The sequence below is a fragment of the Parus major genome, chromosome 1, assembly GCF_001522545.3.
Source record: "Parus major isolate Abel chromosome 1, Parus_major1.1, whole genome shotgun sequence".
NCBI classification, from domain to species: Eukaryota; Metazoa; Chordata; class Aves; order Passeriformes; family Paridae; genus Parus; species Parus major.
The window spans coordinates 77,633,798-77,660,117 of NC_031768.1; the positions used below are offsets into that span (position 1 = coordinate 77,633,798).

The window sequence follows — 26,320 nt, forward strand, 5'->3', positions numbered from 1 at the left end:
TCACAATGTGCAGTCACAACATTCTTTGTTAATGGAGTTAGGCACTGAACTTTGTTAATGGCTTAGGCACTAAACTGGTCATCAAAGCTGCTACTAAAACATCCACTGTTCCCAATAAGGAAAAAGAAATGGACAAAGAAAAACAAAAATCTTTATTCTAAAAGTTAATGACAACACCCAGAGGGAGAAAAACAGCAGGGTACAGCTGCTTTTAGAGCCACACCATTTGCTAATGGAATAAACATTTTTACTTGCTCTCTGCAGTTTAAACCACAAGTTTTAACTCTCACATGAGCCACTGTAAGGAAAAGAGTGTGCAGAGGAACTAGCTGCAACTGTCCTGCATTTAGAGGATTATTAATACTCAAGTGGTGGAGAGAAAAGGGGCAAGAGGGAATGGCATGGACCAAACTTGAACCGTGACATTGTCATTTTACTTTCTGGAATATTTGAAGGAGAACAGATGGATGTAGCTGTATCTAGAGTGTAGTGATGAAGAAGCTGAAGATGGACTGTTTTCCATAAGGCATAAATTGGAATTCAGACCATCTTTTGAAAATGGCAAAACACAGCAGGAGCAGTGCCACTAAAACATAAGTAGAACTGAGCTAGGCAGTTCAGAAACGCATCTTAAAAGAGGGAGATACAGCTGAAAAGTATGTGCTGAGACCATGGGCAATTTGTAGATAGTAAATTACATAGGGGACATGCTATTTGTCATGCGCTGACATTTTCTGAACAGTTTTTCAAGGTTAAACAGATTTTGAGCCAATTCATGTTGCTCTGACAACTTTATGAAAACAAAAATTAAAAGAGCAGAATTATAGCAACTGTCCAAAATGTTTTCTCAGTGTTTAGCATCAGACCACATGTATTTGCATTATGGCAACGTGTGACTGTTCCTGGACCCTTTGGACACCAATGCTGTTGTAGTTCAAAAAATTTGTTTTATTTTAATAATCAGGGAGGATTGATAGGCATTTTATTAAACACTTCAGAAGACAACAACAGATTCACTGCAGTAAATTGTATTTTTAAATACAAAAAGGGAAATTAGTAAAAAGTTAGGTACATATCCAACACGAAACATGAACATGTGGCTTTCAGGAGCTTTGAATTTTTAAAGACTGAGAACTCTACTTACATTAAACAGTTCAAATACATCCACTTCACAAAACCTTAGTATTGCACTATAGCTCCATGTCTAAGACATACAATGCACAATGTGCACCTGCACTGCCTACATACAAAGGACCATCAGCAACACATCAGCACAGCCAGACAGAATCTAGGAAAAGTCAAAAGGATCGTAGGCTTGGTAGCAGAAGTATGGCAGTAAAATTCAGCAGTGTGGACCACCAGGGTCCAACATAAGCCCTGTTTCATGCTGGTAATACAACAGACATTAGGACTGCAGCTGTGCTGCTCTCCTCTGCAGAGGTAGCATAAAACTATGGCTTTAAAGGCTTCTTTTAAAATTAGGCTTGCCTTAGTCAAAAGCTGTAAGAAAACTGAAGACTTCTTGTAATACTAGCCCTAAGTGTAGCACAGCAGCGTTTTCAGATCTGCTTGTTCAACAGCAGCTGCTGGATTCAAGTATGGGCACAATCTCTGAAATTTGCTGCAGCACATAAAGAGTTCTGTGCAAATATGGTAACACAAATTACTCCTCTCTGTCCCTCGTCCACAACCATATGGAGAATGCTAGCAGACGAGAACACAAAATTGTGTGGCACTAAGGAACTGGAAACTGGAAGTCCTACCTAGCCATAAAAGAAGTCCTCCTTTGTTCCAAAAGCCGACTTGGAAGAGGTGACAGGTAAGTCATTTCACTTACATGGACCATACAGAAAGATAAATCAGTATATCACATTTGCGAAAGATATACACTGCCACTGTGGTGCTTCACCCCCCATCCACCTCACCTTGCATCTAATATTTCAAGACAAAAGGTCTTTTTAATACTCAGTGAAGGCTGAGGTCTTCGGCAGAAGGGACAACATTAAAGCTGAATTCTACTCTCCCCAAATGTTCCAGTAACAAACTTCCCCTTATTTTGTCTGTTCCAATACACTTCAACATCTTTAATTAAAATATAGTCACAATGTGTGCTGGGGAGAACAACCTTTCATAGTATTTACATCTACTTCACTTTGGCTGTCGGGTGCTTGGCTCTGCTGAGGCATCTGGGTGCTACTTCAATACAAGTTAGTTTGTCTTTTCAAGTGTGGTTTGGAAAACAGCACAACTATTATTGTATTTGAAACTACAAAGATGTTGAGAAAAATTCTACATATAAAAACACTACAAAACAACTTTGACAAACCATTACAAAAATAGACTTCACTGATCCTCAGTCCAAAACTCCAAGGCAGATTTGTTAGACACTACTATCAAAACAACTGAGAGATAGAAATGAAACCAACACTTAGCTTACACATCATTACATTTTGTAAAAAAAGTGTTAAGACATTAATTTATTAATACATAGAAAATTCAAAATTCCCTAAGATTTACAGTACCTTCTTAACACTGGAACTGTCTGTAGTTTCTTTTCCACCACTGTCAAGTACTTAATTGCAGACATGAATGTTGGGATGACTAACCGAGACATCTCAGAGTGAAGAGAGCAACCTCTATTTTTCCCATGAAGACACAGCCAGCATCACTGGCAGCCACCATCTGGGACAGATTAACCAGAGTCATTACAAAACCCCATCCCCGGCCCCGCCTTTTCCAGGTCAGAGATCCCAAAGTTACCTTACTTAAATCCCACAACTGAGATGGCCACTGCTGCAGAGCAACACTTCACAATGCAATGTGGCCATATATTTTTGCTACCTGCAGGGTTATGATTCCCACCCCTGTCCAGCATGGAGCGAGCTGCCAGCTTCAACTGTATTCAATGCACATCACTTGCTAGTCATGACAGAACTGTTTTGTTCTTGCTCCTCCTTGTGTGTGGTTTGATTTTTTATTAATAAATAGCGGAAGTGTACAACATGCTTTTTCAGGCACATGAGTCCTGATTATTATATAACAAATAGTCTGTAAACCAGTTTGGCCTCTGGGGAGCTCTCAGGTGATTGAGAACGTTGCATTCAAAGAGCAGCAGCTTGTGCTGAGCACAGCGGAGGCAGAGGAAGAACCTTCCCACAGAACAGGCTCCTGGCTCCTGCAGCTGGGAACCATCAGCAGGAAGAGTCTATAAGTCTTTGGCGAAGTCTCTTGTCTTCTCTCGTGTTCACACTGCCACTTGCATCACGCTCTGTCAGAACTGAAGAGAAGGTAAAGTTTAGAAGAGAAAGGGCCATCAGACCACTCGACACCTTCTGGTGTCAGCAGAACGCCGGTGCTGCGCTGCCAGCTGTCCTGTGCTGTCCCCACACCCAGCACCGGGCTGCCCTGCACATGGCTCTCCTACCGCTGCCTTGTTAACACAGCCCCTAATTAAAACATCCTGACGCCACAGGGGACAGAGGAAAAGATGATGAGCTGTGGGAAAAGCTTTGCTGATGGGTGGTAGAGCCTGCAGCTCTCCCCAGGCAGGCAGAGAGGGGCTGCACCAGCCTGAGCTGGTCAAAAGCACAGCAGCTTCTTTCTGCAATGCTTTTTAACAGAGCTTCAAGCACAAAGACTTTGCTCTGATCTGGACAAAAATAAATCTTTGAAGTGTTTTTGTGAGATGAAAACAATCTCAAAAATTCTGCTTTCAGATAAAAATTAGTCAGATTTTCTATTAACCTTTTCAGCTCCTTCAGCCCAGATCTCCACCTCAGGCTCTTATATTTTACTTCTAAACCCACCTGTCATTTCAAAAATAGACAAATTTGAGAGGAAAACTATATGCCGTCAAAATTACTCCCCAAGCTGCTGCACAAGAGCTGGCTACCAAAAGGGCTTCTTCTGGTTCAAAAATAATTCTGCTTGTTTTGTTCTGAATTCTGTTGCATAAGTTGACTTCTCCAAATTTCAGTCTACCACAACCACATGACCCAAGTACAGAGGAACAGCTAACCCCTGGGTACTGATGCTTTCTTTTTTATTGAATACAGGGCATAGCTTTCTGAAGAGAAAATCAATTTCTTCTTTTCCTACCTCTGAATCAGCTCTTTAACTTTCCCTTAGCATTGTGCTCATGTTCTCAGGTAATCTTCTAAATGTTTTAAAGCATCATCACTTCTGGTTTATACCTCTCCCTAGATATTTGGCTTCTCTAATCCTGCACTTGAGGAAGGAACTGGTTTCACAATTAAGATATGCCATGTTTTTCAGGACAGGAGCCTAGACTCTATCCTCTATGAGTGATTACTAAGCCGACCATGTCTGCAGACTCATGGGAAATCCAGAGAACTGTTGCACCAATACAGATTGTCTCAGACCATTCTGATAAAAATCTCTTTACAGTCAATCTTCCTTGTTCTCTATGAAAGCGGGAACAGGAGCGTGTTCACTGACCCAGTCCCACTTCCCTTCTTTTGTCATTTTCTGTTCCTCTGCCAGCAGCTTTTCTGAGCATCAGACTTATTTTTATATTCACCCAAGACTTCTGCCAAAGCCTGAATAGAAGCAGAAGCAGCAGTTACTACACTTTGGAGATAATTTCTGAAAAAAGTCTTGAAACCACCAGCTTTCTCACTGGAGCTGCTTCAAGTGCAATCTACCCTAGAGCTCTCCTACTGTGCAGGGGGGTCTTAAGCAGTTAAAGCTCAAACATCTGGAACCTCTTAGTGCCAGAGCAGAGATGTCAGCAAGGACCACCAACCTAACAAAAATTTCAGAGTTTAGCTGTGCCACAGACTTACACCACCAGAGTCTTCTGAGGTTACAGCAGGCAACACAGCAAGGACTAGGCAGGTCCATTATCTTACAGAATATTAGTTTTCGGTAGGAATACACATCTAGATAAGCTTACCTTGTAACTCTGTTGCATCTTTTCCCAGCTCTTCTGTAGCTGTTTCTTCAGGCTTCTCCAACTCAGCGGTCCCCGGCTTCCCATCTATGGTATCAGTCTTAATAGTACCAAGGTTTACCAAAAGCTGCATGACATCAAACTTCTCAGAAACTGCAATGTTCTCCAGCACTTTAAGGCATTTAAATGACTTAAGTTCACTCACATTTTCCTCAAGAAAGAGGAGGTAAAGACTTAAGTCATCAAAATGATTTGACTTAAGTTTCAGAACGTCAAAAGTTGGCAAGATTTCATACACTTTGAGGATACCTGAATTCCACCTCCATGGAACAAACATTGCATACACTACCAGTGGCATCACCATCAGATAGACTATCAGGTTAATATAGCTGAGCACCTTGAAGACACCAACAGTAATAAGCTTGCACTGAACCACTTCTGGAACAGTTGTGTCATTCTTTAGGATCCCAGTTTTGATAGTGCAGAGAAACTCATCACTCAAAGAGGAGAGACTAATGTAGTAGCCCAGATAGAGGCATGCAACAAAAGTAATTACTAGTGTGAGCAAACGGCACATAATGTATTTAATTATTAAGCACTTGGAATTCTTTTTTGTCTTCAGGTACTGCTCCACAATTGGGTATTTAAAGTAGCTTTCAGATATTTCCCACAAACTGAAAAAGAGAGAAAAAAAAAATCAAATCATATAGATCAGATGCTGTAGCATTCGCCTAACTCAAATATCAACAAAACCTAGTACTCTAAGAGAGATAAAAGACTGGAAACCTTCTTAAAATCATAGAATCACAATGTGGTTTGCATTAGAAGGGTCCTTTAAACATCATCTACTTCCAGCCAATCCCCATGCTCCACCATGGACAGGGACACCTTCCACTAGCCCAGGTTGCTCAAAGCCCCATTTAACCTGGCCCTTGACCACTTTGAGACATGGGGCATACACAACTTCCCTGGGCAATCTGTGCCAACCTCACCATCCTAAGAGGAAAGAAATTTTTCATCATGCCTAATCTAAACCTACTGTCTTTCAGTTTAAAGCCACTCCTCCTTGTGCTGCCACTACATGCCCCTCTAAAAACACCCTCTCTAGTTTTTTGAATATCTCCTTTAGGTACTCAAAGTTGCTATAAAGTCTCCCTGGAACCTTCTCTTCAGGCTGAACAACCCCAGTTTCCCAGCCTGTATCTGTAGGAGAGGTATTCCCTCCCTCTAATCATCTTGATAATCCTCCTCCTGACCCACTCCAACATGTCCACATCCTCTTATTGAGGTAAATCAAAGGTAGTTTTATTGAAGTTAATAGAAAACCAATAAAATAACAGATAAATGAAAAATAACATTCTAATACAGAAAAGTTGCTTAAGAAACAAACAGTTCAAACACTGGAAATAGAAAAAAAGCAGACACACTCATAGCAACAAAATATTTTTGTTCAAGTACAAAACAGGTGCAGCAAGCAAATCCATGTGGAAAAGCAGACTCTCCGAGCACTTGTTGAATAATAGAACACTAGAAGGCTTTTTATTTGTCAAGACCTAACTCCACATTTCAAAGGAGAGACCCAAGTCCCCACTTCTACTCCCACATACAGAGAGAAACAGGTACCCTGACCTAGAAGGAAGCAGGAACTGGATCTGGTTGGAACACTGCACCAATTTGATCAAAAGGGGAGGGGTTCGCTTTTGTGGGTTTTAATGTTTGGGTTTTCTAATAATTTCTAATAATTTTTTTTGATCAGAAGATATATCTTAAAGAACAGGAGATGACAAGTAACTTGACAAGTGTTCAAGTGACTGTCAAGAATACAGAACTGAGGACTGAAGTATCTCTTTTCTTACACTGTGGTGGGCAAAACTACTTAACACCTACTGCAACTAAAGAAATCAGAACATCTCAGGTAATAAGCAATCTGAAGAGCTCATTACATGTTTTCTTTGAAAAAAGAAAATTATAAGCTCCATCTCCAAGTGCCAAAGTAATAATTTCAGATACCTTCTTTTTTTTAACCAAACTGAAAATTGTGTCAGGTCACCTTTCAAACCTTTGCAAAACATTTCCAATTGAGTACAGACATCACATCTGTTACAAACTTGAAGAAAAGAGCAGAGAAAGCCAAGAGCCAACATCTTACCTCTGTGTCAAGTTCTCATTAGCAGCTGGAATCAAGTCAGCAGGATCCCTGGGGTCTCCACTTCGAATGCTATTAGCAGCTTTGATTGCCCTGTTGTAGGCTTTGTCAAGTTCCTCCATAATAAATTTCAGGTCTGAGGAAAGGTGAGGTGCTGCAGTGAAGCGCCAGAACAAACATGGTAGATACAGCAGGATAGCAACAAGCAGAAGGATGTATGGGAAGAACTGCAGGGAGAAAAAAACCCTGATTAGGCTTCACCTCCATAAGTAGTAAGTCAGCCAGTCATCATCATTCCCCATAAGCTTTAGATTTCCTAGAGGTCTATTAAATCCCTATAATTTTATTTAAATCCTTCTACTAAAACCCAATTTTGTGATTTGGGACAGGGAAGCAAAATCTCTTTTCAGATAGCTCCAGTAACTGCTGCTTAGAGCTTCCCCCCACTGAATGGAAAAAAAAAGCATGCAGAATAAAGGTGCCATGATCCTGAAAACATTTTCAATCCACTGCATATTCAAACTGCTGGAGCTGACATTGACAAAGACAGAATTAACCTAGGGAAAAACAAATAGCAAAGGAAAGCAGCTATCAGAGGGGCTGACTGAAAGAAAAAGATAGCATAACCTAACTCTCCCTCCCTGATGTGTCCCCACTGTTCACAGCAACTAAAACACTCCAAACACCAGCAAAAGCTCTCCTGCTTTTCATTAGCTGTCAGAAGGTTAATGAACAGAACTTCTACAGCTCTGCCTCTGCCTGCAAACACACATCTGTTCGGAGTGCATGACATCCAGGGACTGTAAAGATTGCAAATGTGGCTGTAATACTTCAGGGTATTTAAATATTTTCAGGTGACACCTAAATGGAAACCAACACACAGCATCAGAATGGTCCAGTGTTAATGCAGCACTGAGGAGTCAGCCCTTACATGGTCAAAACTGCTTAGGGAAAGGGCTGAAGCAGGTATAAAATACAAGTCTGAAGATTTTCCATCTTTCTTCTATTCATCAACAAGTAGTTTTTGTCATGCAATTTTAACCCTAATTCCTTCCAGCTGCAGGAAAGATGGTGTTTTCTATGATTCTGATATTATATCTGAAGTATAAAATTATACATAACATTACCCTTACAGATGTAAGACCTGGTTAGACAAACAGTTTGTTAATGAAATGTACTGCAAATTTGGCCAACCTATAATTCATTACATTCAGCTTTTGGTAGCAAGCACACTTAACACAAATCCAGCATCAGTTCATAAGGAACTTTTAATTAGTTGAACAAATATGAAACAGATTTAAGTCATCACAAGTGTTACAGCCATGTGCCCATGCACATTTATTGGCAAAGCCAGTGAAGATTTTTAGAGGAAGCTTGAACTGAAGTCATTAATCACTGCAAGTAGAAAAGCTACACGTACATTTGTAGGTATTTAACAAGATGAAAATCTGGACCTAATATAACTTTGTTAACTTGTGTTTGCATTAATCAAGAGAGATTAAAACTCTGCATGCACAAAGTAAGTAATTTGATGTTATGGAACATTTTATTCAGGAAAATTACTTCTAATATCACCTACCTTTAAAGCAAAATCATGTGTTATTAGTGGCAGTGGGAATGCATATGATGTATTAGAACTTAAATGACTGACTTCCCCTACCCACAGCAGCCCATAAAAACTGTGCAGAGCTCTGCCCTCACTACTGCCTCTCCCTCCTCTTTGCACACAACAGACAACATCAGATCATCTTCCTTCTGCCAGGTGCAGACTCTCCAATTGAGATGTAAAGCTCTGGCACGTCCAGTGTATTTTGGACATCTCATCAACAGCATAAGAAATTGGTCTCTTATTTATCACTGGGGACAAGGCCACCAGGTCTGAGTCCTGATGCCTCAGTTTACCCAAAACTTCATGGTTTCACGCCCAGGCTCTATCAGTCCTCTGTATTATGTAGAAATAGAAATGATATGTCTTTAAACCATCTTATCTAAGCTCCTGTAAGATGCTGCAACACATTTTCCATAGGTCTTAACAGATGCTTAAGATTGCCTGCATAGCTGCAATGCCTGTTTGACTTCACTTACACCTGTGTCACACACCTCTGAGCCACCTTCCACTGGTGCCAGGTGGGGAAAGAAACAACAAAGACACATCTGATTTAGTAGGGAGCAACCTAAATGCCTTACATTGGTTTACACCACTTGGCTTTAGTACTCACTCATTTCAAATTTTACAGGCATAAGAAGATTTATTAACTCCCTTTCTGACCCTCAAAATTGGAAATGCCATCAGCAGTATCCCACATAATCCTAGAGATCTCTTCATTCCGAGTCCTGTGGTGACATGTGATAAGAGGCAAGATAGTTTTCACATTCAAACTACAGCCCCAAACCTCCATTGTTCCAGTCTCCACTTCTTCCTTTATAAGAATTCTGCACTTGTGTAGCACATTAGGCTGTTGTCTTAAAAAAACACAGCCTCTGCCTTCTTTCCTTGCACCTCCCCAACTCCTTCACCACTGCCTCCCCACACAGAAGCACCACACTGCTGGGGAAAAGGCACATTTGCTATGCATTTGCTGGGCTTCCTCTCACCAGGCTCTCATTGCTCCAAAAGCTGCAACTTATGGCAGCATAAGTAAACTCCATGCAACTCTTTTCTGAAGAGTCTCAAAACCAGAGCAGCAACATGATCATTAGTGAATCTCTTTCTGTTTGCAAACAGAAGTCTGTATGTGTCATCACTTCCACAGCACTTGAGGCACAAACTCAGATCCTGGCTTTTTGAAAATGAAAGATATACTTGTTCTATTTTTTAACAGAAGGCTTAGCTAACCAGCAAATTTCTTTGAATCATTAAAATTTATGATCTTGAATGACAGACAGAAGTGAAAATAAAAAGTCATCTGGCATGAGTCCTAGGTTTCAGAGCAACAGACTTGGGTTGTCCAGCTCATCTGACTACATTTGACAGTCAAACATAATGACTTCCCATCTTAAGAAGAGGACTCTGTGCTATTTGTGTACAACCATGTGCCATCCACCTTTCATTTATGGTTTTATGGTTTATTTGCTCTCAAGGCACTGAATACACAAGGAGGAAATGCCACTTCAGCCTTGGGTAGTTTGTAGCATTGAAGTAGAAGGAAGTGTGACTGATCCCAAGAAGAGTATAGTCAAAGGTATGCCAGAGAAAGATACTGGCCCAGAAGTAAAACTCAGTAGTTTTTTTCCTTTGCTGGGTAGATATCAAGCTCTTTTTCAACATATTCAGTATGAGAGTGACAAAACGAGTGGTGTGTGCAGCAGGGATGCAAACTGCAGTGACCTGTATGTTTTCTGCCACGTATTGCTGAGCTCCTGAAATCCAAGGGTGACAGAAGCAGGTTCTCCTGCCTTGCTTGGCCCTTAGTCTGATGGCACACTAAGGAGGACAGCAGGTTTCCAAGGAAGCAGAGCACTTGGAAGCCAAGAGGCTGCCCCTATACTGCTGCAGGTCATGTCACTTGACAAGCCTTGGAGCCCTGTGCACATTCCAGGTTGTTTAAGTAGATTTCTTAGTACTCAGCTACAGTTCAGCAAGGACATGTGCATGGGTAGAGAAGAAGAGGCATTTGAGCAGTCCATTTGCAGAAGCACACAAGGTGCTGGAATCACAAAAATGTGTTTTGAAGATGCAGAAGCGTCACACTCTCCCAAAGGTGAAAGATAAAATCAGATTAAAGCACAAAATAGTCTGTCATCACCAGCTTCAACTCTGCTAAGATGAAAGAAACACACAGCAAATAAGTTAAAAAGCCATTTAAAATAACTGATTTATAACCTCAAATATGCTTTTATCATGCCAAAAAAATACAGCTGGAATTAGTGGAGTGATGCAAAAGGCATTTTCAAGCACCTAATCTACAGAAAGTTTGCCAGAGTCTGGATAAAAAAGGCTGGAAGAAGATGAAAATAATTTTAATGGTACTTAGAAAACAACAGCTTTCTAATTTTACTGTACCTTCAGCCCCTGTTTTCTCTGGGCAAACACAATACAAGTGACTGAAAGCATTCTGACCTCCACCTACCTGACCATGTTCAAAGAATAACTTTAAGTAAAATAGCACAAACCTTTAGCTGCACAGGTGAGGGTAACAGCTTTGAGAAAATTAACTGGCAGACAATTAAAAGAATGAAGCACTGAAGTGCCTTCACTCATTTGACATTAAAATACATGAACATGGTGAGATGTCTCCCTCTTCAGTTCCAATTTTGGAAGAGCCCAAGCAAAGGCACTAATCCTCAAACAGGCTAATGACAGTAATTACACATTTCCAGAAGAAAAGACATGAAACTCCCTCTGGATCTGACCCTATTCCTGTTTGCAGCAATGGGAGGTGTCTCATTGGTGTTCAGCAGAAACAGCTATAAATTAGACTGATCATTCTAAATGAGATCCTATCTTGTCGCCAAAACTACAAGTGAATCTCAAACCCTGTGTGACCCTTATCCTGCCTACTACATACTTTCTGTTTTGATATAGCTTCAAAACTGTACTTCCCCAGTTTCAATTAGCTCAAGCCATGATCATCAGTGGAGGCTGTGATGGCTGTGGTATCCAGTTGGTTCTGGACTTTGGGGGACAGATGGCAACGTGGTAATCAAGGGCTGCCTGGAACAGGGACCCAGACCTCTTGCTGCTGTACAGCAAGTCAGTCATCTCATTCCTTAAGCAGTGGGCAGCCCAGGGCCTGTGAAGCTTTCCTGCATGGCAACAGACTGCGTGCCAGGTTCTCCCCTGCAGCAGGGATACCTCTCAAGGTTACTCCTCAAGGCTGAGAAATTCCTTGCTGTAACACAGTGTCTGTAGATGATTAATAGCATGCTTGAAATCTTAGCTAAGTGATACAAATGATTGACAGTGCACGTATAATCCTTTAGACATAAACTGTTGAGAAGTCTGCGACTAAGTTTGAACCTAGCCACACCTGAACTCCCCTCGGAGAAGTTTACAAAGGAGTCCCTTCTGAACCTCATGACTCAACAGGAGCATCTCCCTAACAATTCTCATTCTATCCTCCATGCACTAAATAATGAAGTGTATCTTCTCACTGAATCCTGATAAACCACTGTCACATTTACCATTGAACTGTATTAACTCATTATTCTATATCAACACATTATTGCTTCCCTCTTACGAGTGGATGACTCCATCTGCAACAGACTGAAGTAGCTCTAGCACTACACTTTCAAAGAATTATTTATAAAAGCATCTGCACATGGGTTTCTTTGCTCTGACAGCCCTTAATCTGTCTCTGGGAAGGGTTTACAGGTGAAACAAGAAGAACCCTCTGTCAATTAAGAAACTGTACAAACAATGAGTAACTAGAACCATGCAAAAATCACAACCAAACGGTACCGTCAATATAATGAATAACCCCAAGGTTTGTTTTGGTGTATTCACAGACAAGTGACTCAAAGAACAACTCAAGGGTCCATGATAAATCTTACTCCCTTTACAAAAAGTGAGGGTTTTCACATAATTTTATTTCAAGCATACAAAGACTGCAGACTCACTCTCTGTATGCAATGCTCTCAGCAGGTCCCAAACCACTTTGAAATACCTAAACCAGACAACTGACCTCTCCTGGCTGTGCCACATGTGAAGATCTCTTCTTTCAGTCAGATGAATTGTTTGCCTGCATTTCATACAAGTACAAATCCACTTGTTCTCAACAACCCTTTACCTCTTCTTTGCTTCTCCCCATTTAATAGCAGACTAGAAAATACAGTAATTTTAAAAAATCCCTACAAGACTCTTGATCATAGGCAGCTCCATCCTAGCAATCCAAATTTCAGGGCTATAAAGTGGTCATCACTAAGTGTTCACCCACCCCTCAACTTGCTTGGTTGCTATCAAGAGCCAGTAAGATGATGCTCACTGTTCTGCTTGAATTTTTATAAATTTCTCTGTGCACTATGGATTAAAAAGGCTTCACAGTGTAGTCTCCTCCTCTCCTTCTCCACTAGATTGTAAGGACTCCCACACACAATGGCCAAAAGCTTCTCTTCTCCTTCCAATTAAGGATCAAGACAAGTTTTCCCAAAGTAACTTCTCAGGTGGAGTGTTCATGTTTATCTGCACAGGGCAGGCAAATACAAAACTCCCCCATCCCCCATCACCACTGACTGTGTGTCTTCACCACTCACCTCTAGAAACCAACATCTCTGTTCTGACACTTCAGCCAGACACAAGAAACCTCCTAAGGGAATTAAACCCAAAGGGAAAAATCCCGTAAGAAAACAGAGGCAATGAAATAGTGACGCCTGACCAGAGTAAGTTTCATCAGTGACAAACCTGAAGAGGACTCTTGTCAGAGGACTCAACCATTTTGATGATTATGATTATGATCATTTTGACAGCTCTTTCACTGACAAAGAAGAGGAAATCTTAGCATTAAACTAAGAAAGCAGGCAGGACCTACCCACAGTCTCTTTTTTACAGTTATCTATCTGCAGGTATTTTGGTCATTGAATTGTGCACTTTAGTACACAACTCATTTTGCTTCCTGCTAAGGGTTATCCAGTGTGAAGAGCTTCCAGGATCACTGGAAATTTCAGACCTCCTGCTCTACAGGGAGAGAGGTCCTGGACACCCTGTAGGAGCACAATGACCACTAAAGAGTCAAGGAACCTAGAAGTTTACGGTATGCTCCTTTGCAGTTTCCAAACTGATAGTTTCAACCCCTAGGAGAGATCTCCTAGAGTAGAAAGGACAACCAGTAAAGGTGCTAACCTCTGGGGAATGCCCAGAACTGAAACTTACATTTTACTGTTCAGAAAACAAAAAATCCCAGAGGAAACTTGAACTTGAAATACGAGGGAGATGGTAAGGTTTCAGATTTTCTGTAATGCAACCTGGGTTTGATAATCCTCCAGAGCAACCAGATGCTGAGAAGAAAAGCAGCACAGGTTACTACAAGTTGGCTTCCTCTCAAAAGAGCTACCTGCTCCTACATCCTCTCTGTACCACACTGAGCACTGCCCCAGGAGGCAGTACCTCTGACAGAGAGCATGCCAGAAGGAAATCCATCCATTTGAATCAGTAATGGGGCCTACAATCTTACTCCCCAAAAACCTTAATATAATGCCTCCTTAAGTGTTTTTTATGGAGCCTTCCAGCATGCCAGTACAGTGAGATACTAATGAGTCAGGGTTTTGGAAAGAACCTGAGATGCCCTAAAAAATAAAAGCTCTGCTTCCCAGAAAGCAGGAAAAAAGTTTTAAGTGCTGCTGTAAGAAGAACTGGGCTTAATGAATCCTGCTGTCCTTCTGTCCTTGCACCACAGAGTCAGGTCTCCACTAACCTGAGCATAGGAAGTCTCCTTTTTCTCCTTAACATCACTGTGCCCCCAAAAGGTTCTGCTCCAGCCATTTCAAAAATTATTTATCTAGCCAAAATCTGCAGAGCAATGAGCTTGTGCATACTTTGCAGTGCAGGGTTTGGGGGAGAACCCAAGTCTTCCTGCAGAAGTGATCCCAAGCCACTCAGCAGCTGTTGGCCCTGGATGCAAGGAACAGCCTCCAGGTACCTGAGTGGGAACCAAAGTTCACTGTTAAACAGCTGTAACGCCACTCCCTGTAAACTTGTAAAACATGGAGGCTGATGAACAACCAGAAGTATATTAGATAATGACCTCCAAAGAGCATCTGCAGCTCCCAGTGTTTGGATCAGAAGGGTGGGTGGCTATCCATGGATCTAGGAAGATGAGTCACCAGCCTCTGCTACAGCCCCTGGCTCAGCTGTGCAGATGCACTTCCTGCAGACAGTCTGCAGGATATTTACAAGGAAACATCACATACCATACACATCATGGAGGAACTGCAGCAATTTCTGATACATCACAAGTCAGCAAATTGACATGGGTTGCATCATAAAAGTATGAGTGCTTAAGCTATTCGTGGCTGGCAAACAACTGGACTCAGTGCTATCAGCAGGTGACTATCACATGAAATTCAACATGACAAATTTGGGTAAAAAGAGCTCGTTCCCTCAGGAGAAAGGGGCAGCAAAATATCCAGGTCTGCAGATGGAGTTTCCAGCACTGTGAGATGTCCCAGCAGCTTTGACTGGCAGCTGTAGAAGATCTGGCTGAAATGGAGTCCTAACCATGCAAGGAAGAATTCAGGCTAGCAACAAACAAGTCTGGCTTTAATATTCATGAAACACATGCCTGTTGGGTCAGGATTATCAGTGGAGGTAACTGGAGAGGCCAACAGTAAATCCTCAATTAATGATTTGAGCCAGCAAACAAATCAGAGACAGCCTTGAGTAGTCAGTCTCTCAGAGATTACACCACCTGATGACTGTATAATAAAATCTGAGGCTCAGCATACAGAACCAAAAGCCAGAAATACAGGTGCTGCAAGGTCTCATACCTGAGCTCCCTCCACCACCAGGTTCTCCTTTGCTCCTAGGTGCCAGGGGTTTATTTGATGGGGCAAGTAATAAAAGAGCTGAGGAAGGCAGAACACAAATTTGCAAAGCCCAACAAGCATTTCTTACTTTGGCATCAGCACTGCTCAAGCAGGCCAAAGCTGCCTCTTGAGCTGAGTCACCTCCAGGCACTGGCATGGCATTAACTCAGTGTGTGACTCCTGCCAAACCTCAGCTAACTGCTTTGAGCCAGCTCAAGTATCTTAAAACTTACTGCACTTCTAACCCATAAAATAAATCTCTTTCTGTGCTTTATATGATGCTGCCTTACCTGAAGCAATGAAAGCAAGCTCATGGTTTGCCTGGAGACATGCAGAAGAGCATGCTGAAGACAGGGGTTAAACATGTTGGTACCACTGATTAATTTCATCTCTCACAAAATGTCTATCTGCCACAAGACTCTCTCCATGCACAACTGGCCAAGAGTGACACAATAAAAATATAAAACATTTTTATTATCTTGTTTTCCTAAAACTTTTGATAAGTTTTTTTGATAAGCTTTTGATACAAGCATTAAGGCAGTTGTTGTGTCCTGTATTCCAGTTTTAAAATGGTTTCTGGCTAAAGCCAGGTGAAAAAAAAATGAAGCATTCACTCCAGGGCAACACAGCAACACTAACATTACTCTTGTGTCAGATAACTGGTGACCCTTTATTTAAAAGCAGAAAATACCTTCTCTAGTACTACCCTCTTTGGAAGTAAGAGAAAGAAAACATTCTAAAAATAGAGAGTCAAGTCACAGGCAAGGACTACAACAGAGCAGAGAAACAAGAAAAGTGAGGCAAAAGTAGATTTCTATGTGGGAATAACTTTGCCAGGAGATGGAGACCTATACATACTTTATGCAGCCACAGGGGTATGTTTTCTAAGTTGTTGTGGGATGGTTGCTTCTGCTGCACAGCTGCCCAGCAGTAGGAGTCCACATAAGCAGCTTGTCGCCAGGAGAAAGAGCTGGGTGCAAAACAGCTTATTTGAGCACCTGGGAAAACAAAGCAAAAGTTATTGCAACCTGAAAAGATTAAAAAAAAAAAAAAAAAAAAAGAAAGAAAGAAGAAAACAAGTTCAGGAAGAAAAGCACACATTTAAGATGTTATGGTATCCAGAGATATCAGGTTAAGTGATCAGACAAAGCACAGCAGTTCTGCGGGGAGGAGGGTCCCGAGTTCCCACTGCACCCAAAGGCTCTAACTCCCACAGGGATCCATCTAAGGATGTCTCCTAAGGGTTGAGACAGCACATTAAAACACCTATCTTTTAGGCCTATTTCTGTAAGTTTTTTGTTTTCTCACTTGCACTTAACTCAGGTTGGCCAAACAGGAACTAACAGATGTGACCAGATCAGGCCTGAGGCAACAAATGCCAATACATTCCATCGTGCCACAACTTCCCAAAAGCACAACCTACAGCTCACATGTCTGCTGTAACAAGACCTCAAACACCATTCTTGCAGCCTGGCAGTCCTTGCAATGATGAAAGGGCAGGTATTCCTGGCATGCTGTCACTTCTGCCTCTGAGACTGCAAATTATTTGGAGGGGTCCAAGTTATATCTGTGAAAACAAGGATTTCCTCCTGCAATTTTTGGCAGAGAAATTGTGGCCCCAGACACCTCCAAAGGATGTCAGGCCCCTCCTCATCAGTGCAGCAACGTGCTTTGTTCAAGATTTTGCATAACACTGTCATTCCCATTTACTCCCAGGACCTCTCCAGCTGCTCAGGAACTTCAAATTAAGATCAAGACCTTGACAGCAAGAGCAGCTATTGGGCAGCCTTAGGGTCAAATTCTGCTCTGGCTAGTCACAAGCACCAAGTGACTCCTCCCATAGCATACCTCATCCAGGAAGAGTGGTTTTGGGACATGGAGCATCAGTGGCTCCTCAGGTACCTCCAGTAAAACAGGATGAAGGGGTTCAACTTTCTTTCTGAAGCTTTGATAGTGAAAGCAACCCCCCCAATACACATACATTTCCACCAGACTTTCACAAATGTTCCAACAGGACAGTCATTTCACCAAATAACTACACAGAATGGACACGGCTCTCCCATGAACATTTCTTCTAAGAGCAACACTTCCAACATTTTTGCCAATGTCAAAAGACCAATGGGGAAAAATATTGCCATGTTTTTTTCCCCTTAACATATTCATCTAAGCTATGCTAATGGCATTGCTGTGTGCTTTATGGGAGTAAGTATGTAAGACTGTATCATTTATTGTGCCTTTTTGCTAGTTTAGTTTTCAGAGAATAAGGACTTCTTTCGGAAAAGGAGCCAACTGCATTCTCCTTGTAACTTGTACAGCCTCTTTACAATGTAGCATAGTCAAAGAACTTTATGAATAAAAGCCATTTCATATGGGTCACTATTGTAATTATTTTTAGGGCTGTAGTATCATAAAGACATGGTTTGATCATCATGGTTTGACCTGTCACAAATCTCCCTTATGGAAAACAAGCTGCTGTTTATCAGAGCAGAGCTCATGTGATTTAGCAAAGTTGGCACCAGACAAGCACTTGCACTCCCCCAAAGCCTGGGGAGTTTTTGTTTTCCAGATGATTTCCATTACTTGTGGAAACACAAGAAATAATACTTTGAAGGAAAAATAAAAAAGGGGGTGGGGAGAAAGAAAGCAAAGAAAAAAGTAGGCATTTAATGTCTTCTCTCCACTGGATAGGGACCATTCATGCCCTATTCTCATCATTTAACCAATCTGCTGCTGGTGGCTGTGCCCAGTGTGGAGTAGCAAACAAGTGACCCTTTCAAAAGAAGAGCAGTGGAGAGTCCAGAAAGATCCTTTGTCTTATTCATGTTTGTGTATCCACAAAAAGAAACACACTCCATGTGTTCATTCTCATTAACGGGTGGAACACCACTTAAAGTGATGGAGTGTTTAAAAGGAAAGGGTGAGGAAAATGGCAGGCAGGCCCCTTCTCCAAAACTAGTGATGAAAAAGGAAGCCAGCCTCCTTCTCCAAAATGTCATGTGCACAACTTCATACCAGAATAGCTACAGTGTCACCAGTGCTGCAGCAGAGCAGTGACTATCACTCACAATCCCCAGTTTCAGCAGGGACACTGGGAACCTGACTTGGGAGCCAAGCAGATAGAGCTCAGCCTCAAGCAGGGGGAAACTCCAGCTGTTGTACTGGTTTTTAACTACCTGACTGCAGTCTTCTTTGTAAACACTTGCTAATTCAAATTACAACTGTGCAGTAGTTAGGACTTGGACAGAGAAGATGTTTTTGTGCACCATCCATACAAAACACAGACCATTTCATGCCTCAGAAAATGGTCACTATTGTCCATCTTTTTTTCCTTCCTTCCTTCCTTCCCTCCTACAAAGGAGTAATAGCACTATATAGAGAATTTACTTTATGTTGGACTATTCTGGAGGAAGTTGAAAATAAAATCTGTAGTTTCTTTTAGAGAAATTTGGCACAGGGCTACATGCCTTCCACAGACCCGCTGTGCACACAGCTGTGCACAGGGCTAGCTTAGGAGAGGCTAATAGTCCTCTGCTATCACAGGAACAGCCTCATGTCTTGGTGACATGAAACCATTCCTGTCCTTTGCTCCTGCAAGTAATAGCGTGGGAAACAGAAAAGCAGCAAACAAGCCCATAAAAACAGAGAGACAAAACATACAGCAAGAAGGATGAGGAATAACAAATGACTGTTAAGCAGTTGTCACAACAGTCTTTGGCCAATTTATCATTACACTTGGCAATGCACTTTTTTGGTAATCATTTCTTGATACTAAATTAGCTTTGGAGAGGGAGCAATAGGGATTTGACTTTTACTTTTGCAAACAAATGAGGATAAAAAAATGCCATTGATGATGGCTGTCCTAAAGACAGACCACCCAAAAGAGCTGCAGAAAACGAAGGCAGCAACAAGTGTGCAGCCACATATGATGAAATGACACTTTTCCAAGAGTGCTGAGATTACCAGATGGAGCTGGCTGCTGGCAGCAGGATATTACTTGCAGGCTTGCAACTGAGTGCAGAGTACAAGCCTGAGTCACTGCAGCCAGTGCATGGCAAGGACGAGCTGCCACCCCACCCAGCTGTGGCACGTCTTCATGGGTGCTTTGCCAACAAACTTCCAGCTATTGCATCCACATTTGTACCAGGAATACCCTTTTTTTCCCCTGCAGCTGGCTCTTCTGCAGCTTCTGCAGGAAATCTGTGTATGAGAAAAAATGCTCAGAACCCCAAGGAAATCTCAAATTGAATTGAGAATCCCTGTTCAGTACTGGACTGCTTTGCTGGGTCCAAGGCAGGATGAGCTCAGGGATCAGCACCCTCTGGCTGCAGCCCTTACAAAAGAGAGGGTAAAGCCAGCAAGCCAGACTGGTTTCCTCTTCAGTGGCTCAAAATCTCTCTGCTGATTTACACATCTAATTAAGAAACTGCAACTAACAGACAGGACTTTCAAGAATCAATGCTGATCATAGGCTTAACTATTTTTCTTGAACCAGGATCAAATGATTACAGTTGACAGGATTAAACCTTCAGTAAGTAATTATTTGGATTATAATACACTGCAGTTACTGCAAAAAGATTTGCATATGCTTGAAGCAAAACCTGGCCAGTAATTATTACTGTAAGTTTCCACAAGGCAAAATGAACTTCCCATGATGCCCAAAAATCTGATTTCATCTATCAAGAATTATGCTCCTTAGTAGCCACTAAAGAATAATTTAAACAAGAAAATCAAGGCACACATAGACAATGTACAGACTCTCAGGCACCATGCAATGCACATCCTCCACACCAACATTAAAAAATATTTTTAAGAATGAAAAAAGGAATCCCATTGCATACCAAAGAAGAAACAAATGCACGTGTGGGTGTACAGGTGTGCACACATGGATTAAGAGCATGCAGGAATGAAGGAATGCCCAAAGTGGAAGGTTGGGTGAAACAGAATCTGTTGAAGAAGGAAGTGTGGAGCAAATGAGGGCACTGGAGAAAAGAACCTTTTCCCGGAGGTATTTTGGTCATGGAGTACTAGTAGAATGTAAAGCTCAGGTGATACAATGTTTAAGCGAAGTGGGGCAGAGGAATTAGCAAGTATATTTCGCTCTCTTTAGAGCTGCAAGTTACCCCTCAGAGAAGTCTCAAAATCATGCAGTGGGAAAAGAGATGGGAATTCATCAAGCATAGCCTTTGGAGTGGTAAGCAACTGTTTTAATTCATGGGGAAAAGGAATTGTGACTTATATTTCCACCACTGAGATTTAAGGAAAACAAAAGAGGTTTTCATTCTTCTCAAGGAGAAGCATTACAAAACAGCAGCAATGACCATCTAGCTTCCCTGCCAACATAGGTGATAACCCAAATCTCAGGCAACACCAGAGATTCTTTTTACATTTACTCTGGCAGCTAAAGCAGCTTACCGTCATTTCCACAGGAAATGTAAAGCTGGCCCTATAGAAATTAAACAGACAAAAAATCTTACCAACAGCTGAAGATGCTCACCCAATGACAGTTTAGAACTTGACATTAAAGCAAATGTTTTTACAAGTTTGTCCTGGCTGCCCAGGCAGGCCCGTGCCTGACACTGGAACTTCTGCTCTCTCCTGAGGGCTCCTTACACACCAAAGAGCAGCAGAGTGTATCCTGCTGGGATCTGCACCTCCACTGACAGCTCTCAGCCTAGGCTGAGGCTACTCACACACTTACTGTCTCAGTTCTTTATCAACGCCCTGGGTCTCACAGCACCCTGCTGAATTAAATGCAAGGTGTGCAAATGTCAACTATCAGCATACAGCCTGCTACAGCAGCACTGGGAGGGGTTTTTCAGCTCTCAGCCAGCAGCTGCCATAGTAACAGTCTTTGGTTAATTACACCCAACCCAACTTTAGCCGGCAGCCTTTAAGAAGTCACAAGATAGGATTATTTTCTAAAAGCCTCCCCAGGAACTTGTGAACATGAAGGGAGAGGGACATCAGCAGGAAGCACCAGACAGGAGGTAGAAAGAGAGGAAAGGAGCCCAATTCAAGAGTTAAGGCTGTTGTTCCAGTGTATTTGTTGTGATTTAGTCTCACAATTGGTTTTTTTTTTCTCCATTTTCTATACATTTTATTCTCATGACTTCTTCAGCCATATGACTAACTTATATAGAGAGATACAGGCCCAGCTGGATATGCAGCAAGGGGCACTGATGCCATCATGGCTCCCACTAAAGCTTTTGGGATGCAGCACCCAGAGTTCCCCACTAACACCCTTCACTGTGTTTTCTGCCAGCCAAAGCACCTCCAATCCCACAGGCAGCCAACTGCAACCATGGAAACTAAAAAAACAAACGGAGTGAAAAAAGGTGCCCATAAATTATGTGGAAAACGAGCAGGGCAAGTAAGGATTGTGACCACTGGGCAAGTACAAAGTGGTCAATGGGTACATTAATGCTGTGGTGTGCAGAGCGTAAGGAAAAGCTCCACCTTCCCACCACTGAGCACCCTCCAGCATGGCAAGATGCACCAGAGAGCACCAGTGGGAAATGGTTTTAGTGCAGGAAATCTCCATTTTGACAGATTCATGCGGATGCTGTGGGTTGGCCCATGGTTAGATACTTCCTAGCCCAGCATCCTGCCACAACTGATGAGCCAGCAGCACTGCCCAAGCCTTCATTATGATTATAACCAAGTTTCTCAGCTGTCTTTACTCAACATGTGATGGTTTCAGTATCCTGGAAAGGTTTACAAGGTGTTTTCTTATATGATAAAATAGAGATGCTAAAAGACGTGGATTACTTCATCCCAGCTACGTATGAGACATGCACAACCAACACCCAAACCAAACATGTAGTAAGGGCTGCTGTGTTCCCCAATGCTCTGTTCTTCTCCACTCCCTTGCTCCCTTCTTGTGCCCCTTTCCTGTCACCAGCTCCCACATGAGGCTGCAGTGAATGCAGCCACTACAGGCTGCCCATTGCACAGCTGTGCCTGGAAGCTGTTGCATGCAGGAGGTCAAACATCATTTGGTGACAAGCACAGATGAGCAGTTCACAGTTGCCTTCCCACAGAAAAAGATAAAAATATTTGATGTTGAGTGGACAGCTCTCACATCTGCTTTTCTTTCAGCTGCAACCCAAGACAGCCACTGATACTTTTTCCAGAACTAAGCTGAATTTTGGCAGAGGCAAAATGAAGCAGCTTGTTTTGATTTCCTCTCTGCTCATCTGACTGTACCTGCCTAGGGTTGCGGCATCCTGCTCCAAGTAGCACCTTGGGAATAAATACCTATGTTTTCAGCCAAGCTGTTTACAGTAAGAAAGCACATCTTACAATACACACAATCTGAGTTCAGAAACTGGAATCTTAATCCTGACTCAGAGCTATTCTAACTAAAAATGACACAGATAAAATTCTACTCATTCCTGGTTCATACACTGTTGAGGGTGCCCCATCTTTCAGGGTTTGTTTTGGTTTTTTTCCCTTTTTAAGAATTGGTGGTTTAGCTATATTTAGATGGTTTCTGTTACCATACTACATGACAACCTCTAGTATAATTTACCCAAGAACTGACAAATAATATAAGGAAATAATATCAAGCCACATGTAAGGAATATATATGTACAACACAATCCTCACAATTCCATCATTATTTTTATTTTTCCATTCCCAGTATAAAATTGCATGAAATTATGTAAAATTGTATAAAACAATTTTAGTCCAGTTGCAAAGAGGTAACAGGTGCAGGATTTCAAGCAGCAAAGATTCCCAGGGATAGCAGACAATAGCTGAATCATTGCTTAACTACTACTAGAACCAGCTTAAAATCTTCACAAAACTACAATTGCAACAACCATGGGTTTCTAAAATATAGCCAAGAGTAAACTCAGGTTAGTTCTCCTCCTGCCCCTGAAGAATGCCCAAGTGGGGTGCAGGCACTAACCCCAGAGTTTCAGCACTGCTCGCTGGCTGGGTGCTGCAGTTGGGTTTTCCACGCCTCCTGCATTCTCTCTGTGATTCACGCAGAATCTCATTTATTTCCTAAAACTCCCATCAAAAGTTGGTTTTTGAAAAGTTACTTAGCGGCTTCAGAAAACTTGCATAGCCTTTGTAAACATTTTAATAACTTTGCACAATTAAGAGCAACCGCATGTAGGAGGAAAATTGCAGGTGTCTGACACCACACTGCAACGGAGCAGGAAAGCAGAGCAGGAAGGGAAGGTGACAGGATGAGGTGCCAAGAGAACCCAAGGTAGGAAGAATGCAATTATCCCAATAGAAATAGGAGCTGAGCATTCATTTTTGGAAAGGGTGTTCAGTTTTTGTACTCTGAGACAGGTATTTCCACCAAGCACTTTCCACCTCTGAGCTGTTCTTTTTCAGACCTAAAAATGGACCCTGACATTTTCCCTTTTAGGGAAAAAGTTTTAGGAGTTTAGCACTCCTGAGCTTTTTCAGAGCATGATTATATCACAAAGTGTTTGAAAATAAACCTTGCTGTCTATTTTTTTGCTGGCTGAACACCACAGCACAGACAACCAGGCATTTCCAGCCCCTAAAATCCTCAGTGTTCCCGCAAATGCCTTAACAGAAGCAGTTCTGGGCTGTCCCATAAGCAGCCAGCCTGTTGAGCTGCAAGGATTGTGTGAGAAATAGGTGAGAGCTGCCACAGCATGGCTGACTTACTATCACTTTCTGTATGGACACCACGTGGTGCAGTTTCACCCATGCCCGGAAACAACAATAATAAGTACTTGTCATATTTATTTGCATATTTATTTTTCAACTAAGAAAGCTCAGTTTTCAACCCGATGTTTTCTTCTAACAGGTTCTCAGGATTATAAACAAAAAGAAACACTAGCAAGATGCAGCCCACGTTTCTGTTCTTGTTTTATGAATCTACTGCACTCATAGATCCAATTTGAAATAGTTTTAATATTGAAATAATTGAAAGATGTGAACTTAAGTCATCTGAAAGAAAGTCACACTTTACCAAACTTTGCAGTTTAACTGTTTGTTTAATCTTGGTGTAAGGGAGTAAAATAAAAGAAATTAAAGAAACTCAGGCACTGTTCCAAACTGGATGCAGCACTTCTAGAGGAGAAGTAGAAAGAATCAAGGGGCCCATATACAAACTACTGTATGGAAATGCAAACCCTCTATTTTGTCACTTTAAGAGAAAGAAATATATGAGTAGCAGATCTAAAACAGAAAGAAGCAGGTTAGAGTACAGAAATATGGATGTACCCATCCAGCTTCTGGATGAACAGAGCTGCCATGGGCTCAGAGCTGGTCTCAGCATTCCCAGTCTGGACTCCCCTGTGCAATTATTGCAGACCACAGTGATCTGGGTCAAACACACACCTAGGGCAATAGGTGTGCAGCTGTTTGTAAATACAGCGATCTGGGGCATCTTATCTCTCAAGCAATCCGGTATCTGACAAATGCTATTCATGATGGCTCTGCACAGTTTCACCACTCATTCAAAGTCCCATTTCAGCTTCTGCTCTCCTGACATTCACTTGATTCAATCAAGTCAAGTTGTAGACAGATCTAGAGAGTAGATCTCTTCGTAGAAAATGGAGATCAGATATATAACACTGAATGCCAATAAATAGGTACATCAAGTAAATAGAACTCTCTTTGAAAGGCTGGAAATCCTGTGCTTCATCCTTGTCACAAAATGGATAGTCTTGCTTATTCACCTGTGAAATCTTCATTCATATAGTGCTACTCTTAGCAAACCATAGGAAGATCTGGGTTGAAGTAGTCCTTAAAAATCATTTAGTTCCAGTCCTCACGCTAAGGGCTGCTGCATGATCACCTCTGCAACTTGGGGAGGTGGGTAAATAAAAAGATAGTAAAATAATTAGGAAACTTGTCCCTTTACCCGTAAAGCATAGTTTCATCTACCGAGTCACAGCAGAAATTGAAAACGGAACTGTAACAGCTGCAGGAGGGCGGAGGAGCAGCGGAAAGCTTCAGAGAGCTCTGGCACTGCTCGTCCTGTGAGCGACCCCGCCGAGCGCAAAGGCAGAGCTCTGAGCTCTTCTCCGTGGCACCTGTCCCTGGCAGCTGCTGAGGATGAGACCCCGAAATCCTCCTGCCGAACAGGCCGAGCGCCGGGAGCGGCAACAGACGGGCACATCCCGGGGCACATCCCGGCTGGCTGCTCCAGTCTGGGCTGCGCCGGGAAACAAAGGGCGGCACGGCTTCAGCGCTCCCCCATCACCCCCACGGGAGAAGATGCGTCGGCTGGGCTGACAAGGCTCGGGAGGTGCTGAGAGAGCGGCAGCGGCCAGGCCACGTCCCAGCGGGGCACGGGGAAGCGCGGGGAGGCCCGGCCGGGAAGCCCAGCACACCTGGATGAGCCCGCTGCCAGGGATGCTCTCCGGGACGGCTGCTTTCCGGGAAGGCAGCTTTCCTTCCCGCGGCCTAAAGGCGCCCTCTGCCCTGCCCCGAGCGGGAACCCTGCCGGCGGCTGAGCTCCACCGAGCGCTGCGTTCCCGCCCGGAGCTCCGCTCCGCCGCCCCCCGCCCCGCCGAGCCCTTTGTCCGCCGCGGGAGGCGCCGGGAGCCGGCAAACGGGGGCTGCCGGACTTACCCGTGGAGACCTCCTGGGCGAAGGCGAGGGAGATGAGGAGCAGCGGCAGCCCCACGACGATGCAGGTGACGATCTTGTCGAGCGCCAGCTCCAGGCGCAGCCCCTTGTAGCGCGTGTCCGGCGGCTCCTTCAGCAGGAAGTCGGAGAAGACGTACTCGGTGGCGATGTGCGCGATGGCCATGGCGGGCTCGGCTCGGCTCGGCTCGGCTCGGCTCGGCTTGGCTCGGCTC

At 42.8% G+C, this 26,320-nt stretch overlaps 1 protein-coding gene across 1 annotated transcript; it reads right to left on the bottom strand.

Annotated features, from left to right (window-relative positions):
* Positions 1-927: 927 nt before the first annotated feature.
* On the bottom strand, positions 928-26,307 carry PANX1 (pannexin 1). Its single transcript, XM_015648075.2, has 5 exons — positions 26,091-26,307; positions 16,377-16,516; positions 7,062-7,285; positions 4,916-5,586; positions 928-3,277 (listed from the first exon to the last, which is right to left on the bottom strand). The coding sequence occupies exons 1-5, from the start codon at positions 26,269-26,271 to the stop codon at positions 3,192-3,194; spliced, it is 1,302 nt and encodes a 433-aa protein (XP_015503561.1). The 5' UTR covers positions 26,272-26,307; the 3' UTR covers positions 928-3,191.
* Between the last annotated feature and the right edge of the window lie 13 nt (positions 26,308-26,320).